The 8,962-nt window shown below is 40.0% G+C and overlaps 1 protein-coding gene across 1 annotated transcript in view; it reads left to right on the top strand.

The window, feature by feature from the left end:
• The window catches only part of slc27a2 (solute carrier family 27 member 2), a 13,985-nt gene that overhangs the window by 1,386 nt on the left and 3,637 nt on the right, over positions 1-8,962 (top strand). The window contains exons 2-5 of the mRNA XM_014021516.1: positions 3,174-3,383; positions 6,792-6,950; positions 7,736-7,860; positions 7,928-8,122. Of these exons, the coding sequence (XP_013876970.1) occupies positions 3,174-3,383; positions 6,792-6,950; positions 7,736-7,860; positions 7,928-8,122 (689 nt within the window). The remainder of the gene's footprint in view (positions 1-3,173; positions 3,384-6,791; positions 6,951-7,735; positions 7,861-7,927; positions 8,123-8,962) is intronic.

An 8,962-nucleotide genomic window follows, 5' to 3' on the forward strand; every position in this document is an offset into this window, starting at 1 on the left:
TAATAATAATGATGATGATGATGATGATGATAATAATAATGCAGCACCAGTGGCAGTGCTGAAGGGACATTTAGTCACTAAAATCACCACTTTGTGATGTTTGGGCTCTCAGGGGGTACAGTATGGACTCAAGAACACTTCCACAAATCATCATATATGAACACAGTTTTGTTGTCATGCAAGTTAAAGCTTGCAGAAGTAAATGCTTTCCAGAAAAAAATCACCATCTTTGAGCTAAAGTTCATTTAAACTGAGCTGAGATCAAATGGAAAACTTTTCTGTGGTCCGATAAATTCTGTCCACTATCTTTCATCCTTTCTGGGTCGTGGGGGTCACTGGTGTCTAGCAGTCACTTTGTGGGGGGCGGCGGGGGTACACTTTTGACAGATCACAAGTCCATCACAAGATACAGACAAACAACCATTTATGCTCTATGTCAGATAAATTGACATTTTAAGTTTTTTTTAAACCATTTATTCCAAGTTATTGGTACTGAACAGGAAAGCCTGCTTCTCTGTTGGTATGGGGGTGCATGTATGTCTCTGGTATTTTTTGGAAAGGCACCTTCAATGCAGAAAAGTTTAAACAGATTTTAGAACGTCTGCTCCCATCTGGGCAACATGTTTTTCAAGGAAGACCTTTCATAATTCAGCAAGACAAAGTTAAAGCACTCTCTGCATCCGTCACAGAAGCATGGTTTTATAAGAATATTTCTTCATCGCAACTGATCGAAGCGATGGCTTCATTAATGAGGACCAGGACCTGATCTGTCATGAACAAGTTTTGGACTCCTCCACCTGAGGCAAAGACCCCCCCTCAACCTGGAGGGAACATTCCTCTCCTGGATGTTTGTTGCAAACCTAAACATCTTTTTAACAAGATTATAAGATCCAGCTGTGATGGCGCTGGTTTCCTGCTGGTTGAAAATGAGTAAACTGATTCCAAACCTAATAATCAACCTGGTTTGGTCTTCAGATTGTGAAGTTTTCTTTTATTTGTTTCGAATTCAACCTAAATCAGTGCCTAAAGGCTGTAATCAAAGAGTTTAATATCAAATAAATCAAAATAGCACAAGAGATGCACATGTCTCATTTTAAAGTTCGATTTTTATAAAAACTCATAGATTAAAAACCTGATCTGTGAAACGTTTGTGTTACATAGTGTGTATCTTAGTCACAATGACTTTGTTTCATAAAATTTGTTCATTTTTCTCATTTAAAACTAGCATCTCACAAGATAAAATAAAGAAACAGTTTAGGATAAAATGTACATGATTCATTACTGTGTTTGTATTTGTTCTTTATCTCCTAGTGTTGGATATTTATAAAACCATGTTTGTTCATAAAAGTACACAGAAACAAGCAAATAAAAATGTTTTCACAGTAATTAGAAAAGCTGGTTTTAAATTTGAGAAAGCTTGTTTGTAGTAAATGTTGCATTCAAAATACCCTTTCACATTAAAGGTACATTTGAGTTTTTCAGGAAAAAGTACGAAAAAAAAAAAGCCTGATGTGATTACATGTTGTAAAGATACAAAGCATTAAAACTGGACAGTTGTAGAACACACATGACACGATCAGTAATATTAGATGTGAAATAATTACCTGACGTGCACATTAGTTGGCAATCTTTAACGCTCATTTAGCCAAAGTTTCTTTTTACAACAAAAACATAACATTTCTGAAATGATTTTCTGGCTCTTGGTTTTGATGCCACCCAAAGATTTTCTATCTGACATTACGTGTGTGTTTCTGTGAGGCTCCGCCTCTACCTGACGTGTGTGTTTCTGTGAGGCTCCGCCTCTGTGTGTGTTTCTGTGAGGCTTCGCCTCTACCTGACGTGTGTGTTTCTGTGAGGCTCCGCCTCTGTGTGTGTTTCTGTGAGGCTCCGCCTCTACCTGACGTGTGTGTTTCTGTGAGGCTCCGCCTCTGTGTATGTTTCTGTGAGGCTCTACCTCTACCTGATGTTGTGTGTTTCTGTGAAGCTCCGCCTCTACCTGACGTTGTGTGTTTCTGTGAAGCTCTACCTCTACCTGACGTTGTGTGTTTCTGTGAAGCTCCGCCTCTACCTGACGTTGTGTGTTTCTGTGAAGCTCCGCCTCTACCTGACGTTGTATGTTTCTGTGAAGCTCCGCCTCTACCTGACGTTGTGTGTGTGTTTCTGTGAAGCTCCGCCTCTATCTGACGTTGTGAATGTTTCTGTGATGTTCCGCCTCTACCTGACGTTGTGTGTGTTTCTGTGAAGCTCCGCCTCTACCTGAAGTTGTATGTTTCTGTGAAGCTCCACCTCTACCTGACGTTGTGTGTGTGTTTCTGTGAAGCTCCGCCTCTACCTGACGTATGTGTTTCTGTGAAGCTCCGCCTCTACCTGACATTGTATGTGTTTCTGTGAAGCTCCGCCTCTACCTGACGTTGTATGTGTTTCTGTGAAGCTCCGCCTCTACCTGACATTGTATGTGTTTCTGTGAAGCTCCGCCTCTACCTGACGTGTGTGTATCTCTGTGAAGCTCCGCCTCTATCTGACGTTGTGAATGTTTCTGTGAAGCTCCGCCTCTACCTGATGTTGTGTGTGTTTCTGTGAAGCTCCGCCTCTACCTGACATTGTGTGTGTGTTTCTGTGAAGCTCCGCCTCTACCTGACGTGTGTGTATCTCTGTGAAGCTCCGCCTCTACCTGACGTTGTGTGTGTTTCTGTGAAGCTCCGCCTCTACCTGATGTTGTGTGTGTTTCTGTGAAGCTCCGCCTCTACCTGACGTTGTGTGTTTCTGTGAAGCTCCGCCTCTACCTGATGTTGTGTGTTTCTGTGAAGCTCCACCTCTACCTGACGTTGTGTGTGTGTCTGTGAAGCTCCGCCTCTACCTGACGTTGTGTGTGTGTTTCTGTCAAGCTCCGCCTCTACCTGACGTTGTGTGTGTGTGTGTCTGTGAAGCTCCGCCTCTACCTGACGTTGTGTGTGTGTGTCTGTGAAGCTCCGCCTCTACCTGACGTTGTGTGTGTGTTTCTGTGAAGCTCCGCCTCTACCTGACGTTGTGTGTGTTTCTGTGAAGCTCCGCCTCTACCTGACGTTGTGTGTGTGTTTCTGTGAAGCTCCTCCTCTACCTGACGTTGTGTGTGTGTTTCTGTCAAGCTCCGCCTCTACCTGACGTTGTGTGTGTGTTTCTCTCTGTCCTCTCAGAGCTGCTGGCTGCTGTGGAGGAGGTGCTGCCGACGCTCAGGGATCAGGGGATCAGCGTCTTCCTTCTGTCTGACAGCTGCAGCGTGCCGGGGATCACCCCCCTGTCTGACAAGATCTCCAAGGCCTCGGATGAGCCGCTGTCCCCAGAGCTGCGGGCCAATGTCCACATCAGAAGCATCGCCCTCTACATCTATACGTCCGGAACCACAGGTATGGCCAGCGAACAGAACCTCAGTCCACAGAAACAAGTTTCTTCTTGAATTCTATTTCTGGGAGATGTAAAATGAAAACAAATGTTTGGAACCGGTTCAAATCTTTTTTTTTTTTCAGCAGAAGCTTAGTCTGTAGACGAGTGGAACAGCAAAGTGTTGTACAGGTGCAGGTTTAACACCTTGCATGAAGTAAATCAAACAGGAGCTACATTTTGTTTCTGTCTAATGCTCCTTTTTCATTTCTTGTAACATTTCAAAAACGGCTCTTATCTGAGAAAACTTAGGCAAAAAATAACGTTCATAAGAAATTATGTAAATGACGTCAGCGAAAGTAAACTTTAAATTTGTGAGAAAGTTCCAGCTTTGTAAGAACCAGCCCCTTGTTCTTCCCTTCTGGGAAGAGAGAATACCGAGAGAACGACATGTCTGTAAATGTGTGCTGCAGGCTTTGTGAGAAAAATGTGATTTAACTGGGAAGCCTTGTCAACACGGACTGAATGGCTTCATTCACTTTCTCCTCTATCATTGATAAACTACAGGCAGATTAAAACAGTGCAGAAAATCTACGCTGTCGTTCACAACTCCTCCTCCTGTTCGCTGATTGGCCCAGTTAAAATTCTGCCTTGAAATTCTTGTCTGTGGGCCAGGCTACAAAATTAAGGAATTTAAGACGATCAGGGAACAAGCTTGGTGTAAAATGAAGCCTTTTTTATTCTCTAATAAAATAAAAAAATAAAAAAATAATTTTTTTATTTTATTAAAAACATTTCATGGAGTTTTACATTGTTTTTTGTTTTCATCTTATTTTGTGATTTTAGTTTTTGAACACTTTATTCCACATTAATTTATTTTGTGGTCACGTTTTTTTTTAAAATCCAATGTCACTGGACGGACTCTGTACTCTTCTTATAATTGTAGGAGGATTTTCTTTCTTTTTTCCTCACTAATTTCTGAAATTAATTAAACTTTTACCTTTTTTTTTCGTTTTGAAACACTAGATGAGCTCAGACCTTTCTGTGTGAAATTTGCTCTGACGTTAAAAAACAGCATTTTTTGAATCAACCACTGGACTTTAAAGCACAGTTATTGACTTCAGTCTGACCCTCTGCAGACAAACACTCCTCTGTGTGACTCAGTGAGTGACTTTTTAGTGACTTTTAATCTAATATCAAAGTCGTCTCTCAGAAAAAGCCAGTTTTTTTTATCATGAAACTCATTCAATCCAAATTTATTTATAAAGCCCTTTAAAACTCCTCAAAGGGAGCAGGACAATGGAAGAAACAAACATTCAAAAAATAAAAGATAAAAACAGAAAATAAAAAGTGATTAAAAAACATTAAATATCATAAAATAAAGTGGGTTTTAATTGAAGATTTAAATACTGGTGTGACATGTCTTTAATTTTCCTGTGCCAGTTAAAAGATGTGCACTCATCACCTATGATCGGTGTGTAAGCAGCTGATTTTCTGTGACCGTTGTGAACAAAAATCACGTTTCTAATTGGATCATTTCGACTCTTTAGCTGCTAAATCCTTCATGATGCTCACCAGCTAGTTGCTAACTTAACTGTGAGGTTTGGAACCAGCTGCTGGCTGTGAGCAGCGAGCCTGAAGGAAAACATCGTATTTCCAGGCGGCTGAACCCAAACAAAGATTTCATCCATTGTTTTTAATAAAACACGAGCTGGTGCAGCTCTGAGGAAGTATTCACTGACCTTACAGATTTCTTCTTTTCTCTAATTTCATGTGAAACACTTCAGATTAACAAAACAAGTCAAAGAAAACTTGAGAAATAAAAACTGTTGCTTTTAACCCTGCTGCTGAGGCCTCACGGGTCTTTTTAACCCAAGGGCAGCAGGAGGGTTAAATGGTTATTTTATTCATGAAGAGATAAAAATCTTTTCAAATTTAAATGCGCCAAAATCCAATAAGTGGTTGTGGTAGCCTCTGCAGCAACGACTGCAAACTGTTTCTGAGTTGTTCACAGTGTTGTGGAGTTCAGCTGCTGTGATTCAGATCATTGTTCTGCTGCAGAACCCAACAGTTTGACTAATGTCCAGACACTTTCAAAGCTGCTACAGACCATCATACCACCACCGCCATGTTTGACTGTTAGTTTATTTAATGCCTTTTTTTGTGAATGTGAGATGGGCATTTAATCAGCAGTGGTTTTGGCTTTTTACACAGAAATACAACCATGATAAGAGTTCTTTTCTTTTCTTTTCTTTTCTTTTCTTTTCTTTTCTGTATGTTTGAGAAATCCTTGACTCTAGCCATGTTGAACTGACTAAACACCTGCTGGTACAAAGCACTGCCTTTTTGTACAGAGCTCCTCACAGAGCACCCCTCCTCCATACAGCTGCACAGCAAAACGTATATTATAAATGGTGGAAGTTCAGGATTTTATTGCAAAACATAGCTTTATAATGATTTATATTTATAGCTTTTTTTTTTTTTGCAAAAAGTAGTTTAACAGTGATGTATACAGTATGTATGAGAGGATGACTGGGAGATATATTATTAAGCTGAAACATCTCGTAAGAGCCTCTGTACTCTGAAGAAAACATGTTAGAGGAAGGTTCAACTGTATCCTGAGTTGCTTCTTCTGTTTCTTTCTTTCTTTCCTTCCCTTTTTTTTTTTACAATGAAATACAAAGCTCCTTCAAAATGGCGTGGAGCATTTTTGTGAAGACGTGCTGAAGTGGGAGTGTCAGAAACGGAAGGAGGTTCTTAAAACGACAGAGGCCAATTTCAAGGAGTTTAGATGAGCTATGATGCAAAAGTCAAAATTATTTTTGTTATATACATCATTTTCATAACAACTGAAGGTAACATAGTTACTTGATTGTGGTATTGAACTATMCCCCCCCCAAAAAAAAAAAAAAAAAAAAGAAGAAGCTTAAAACCCTAAAAAGACATACTTAGGCACATATTAAATAATAAAGGACCAGGCAAGTGAGTCCTGCAGGGTTTTAGATGTTTTGGAGCCTCCTGGTTGAGTCGTCGATGCCTCTTGGAGTAATTTTATTCAGCCGGTCACTTGTGGGAAGGTTCACCACTGTTCTGTGTTTTCTTTGTTTGTGGTTAATGGATCTATTGAAGTGATTTATTGATTCTATAAATCTGGCAGGAGGCAAGTCTGAGTCACACTGAACTCTGCTTTCCAATAATAATAAATAAACTTAGTTAATTCCTGATGTAACAAAGAGAATTATATTTTATATGAAAGATGAAACCGTCGTTTAAAAAGTGCATTTTGTATTTACTCAGGTTTCTCTTTTAAAGTTTGTTTGCTGACCTGTAAATCTAGAGTGAGCTGAACACAGGCAGGTGAGGCTGCAGGGAGGAGTTTGGGTTTCCTGTTTCCCGCAAAGCTTCACTCCTTCATTGTTCTGTGTCTCCGAAAGGTTTGCCTAAAGCGGCCGTTATCACGCAGGAGAAAATGTGGGCCGCCTCCTTTGTGCAGGCGGCGTGTGGCGTTACGACGAAGGACACCTTCTACATCAACCTGCCGCTCTACCACAGCGCCGGCTTCCTCATCGGGATGATCGGATCCATCGAGAGAGGTGATTTATTCACCCTCAACATACAGGTCCACGAAAACAAAAACAAAACCAACAACCAAAATAAAATAAAATACTGTGAAACAAACGGGATACAAGTTGTAGTTTATAAAGATAAATGCAGCTGGTATAGAACAAACTGTCAGCCTGTTAGCAAAATATCTCATGAACCACTGAATTAATTTGAATGAAACTTGCAGGAAGTGATCACTGGACACACATCTACAGCTGGTTTACTTTTGGAGTCTGTTCAATTCAAGATGGCTGCTGCAGACGGCTGACCTTAAAAACTACAAAAATGGCTAAAACTCGGTCATTTTTACAGGTGTTGACCAAACATCTGGTGTGGCAGCAGCTGAGACTAAACTCCAACACATAATAAATACTCACATATTGAAGAAGATTTTTCTGTAAAATCTTGACTATTTATTTTGAATCAGCCGTTTGTCTGTTTGTAAAAATTCTCATGAACCACTGAAGAGATTTTAATCAAACTTTCAGGAAATAATTGTTGGATGTACACCTGTAGATGATGGTTCTTTGAAGTCAGTCCAAAAAAAGATGGCTTGCACAGCTTATCAAACTCAGCCAAACACTAAAACTGCTTCAAATCAATCAGATTCACAGATATTGAGCTGAAGCTTGATGAGGTAGTAGTTGAGACTCATTCACAACACGTATTCTGAGTGTGAGGTTGTGACCTTTACTGGACTCTGTAACTTCCTGTTCATTCTCCTGAATGGTTGTTAGCCAAATGAGCTAAAGTCTGTCTGATGCTCTAAGAGCAGGTATCTCCTTCGTCCTGAAGAGGAAGTTTTCAGCCTCTCAGTTCTGGGACGATTGCAGGAAGTACGACGTGACGGTGATGCAGTACATCGGCGAGACAATGCGTTACCTCTGCAACTCTCCCAGGGTAAGTAATCAGTATGTAACCTGCGGAGGTTCGAGCACAGCTTCCATTCAAACTTGTTTTCTTGCAGAAAATAAACGAGAAGAATCACAAAGTGAGAATCGCCATCGGCAACGGGGTCCGGACGGACGTCTGGACCGAGTTTCTGAATCGGTTCGGGGACATCAAAGTCAGGGAGCTGTACGCCGCCACCGAGGGAAACATCGGCTTCATCAACTACACGTCTAAGATCGGAGCGGTGGGACGGGTGAACTTTGTCCACAAGGTGAGGACAAGATGCAGGTTTTTAAAAGAATCCTTTTCTCCTGCTTCACTGTCTGTCTGCTCTTTGGTCCTCACATCATGTATGATGGGGATGACTCATCTACTACCACATGAAATTTAGCTAAATATCTGTAAAACTGAATTAAATATAGGGTACCAAGTATAAAATAAAATGTTAAAAATGTCCCCAACTCATTTTCATTTTTTAGCTCACTTTCTAAATGTTAAAACAATTCCACTAACATTTTATTTAACTCACTGTTCTTACATTTAAACTTTTTAATTAAATATTAATAATAAATATTAAATGCTAAGTATAAAAGTAAAAGGTAAATCTCAAATATTAAAATTAAATGTTGAAGTTTATATTTAAGTATTGTTGGTGCTCTGCTCTTGTTATGACATCATTATCCTGAGACAAAAGCAACCGCTAACGCTGCTAATGATGCTGAAGATAATATTTAAAATTTACATTCAAAATGTGTTCACTGAAAATTCAATTCAATTCAATTCAATTCAAAAATACTTTATTGATCCCAGAGGGAAATTAGGTAATGAATGGATGGTACCGGTGCAGCTCAGACATTGGCTGCAACTTCAAGTTAGATGGCTTGTAGGAAAGCGTTAGCAGCATTAACAGCGTTAGCAGCATTAACAGCGTTAGCAGCATGAGCAGTGTTAGCAGCATTAACAGCGTTAGCGGCATTAACAGTATTAGTAATATTAGCAGTGTTATCAGTGTTAGTAGCAGCATTAACAACATTAGCGGTGTTAGCAGCATTAGCAGTGTTAGCAGCATTAGCAGTGTTAGCAGCATTAGCAGTGTTAGTAGCATTAGCAG

The sequence above is a fragment of the Austrofundulus limnaeus genome, unplaced genomic scaffold, assembly GCF_001266775.1.
Source record: "Austrofundulus limnaeus strain Quisiro unplaced genomic scaffold, Austrofundulus_limnaeus-1.0 Scaffold296, whole genome shotgun sequence".
In the NCBI taxonomy this organism is placed as follows: domain Eukaryota; kingdom Metazoa; phylum Chordata; class Actinopteri; order Cyprinodontiformes; family Rivulidae; genus Austrofundulus; species Austrofundulus limnaeus.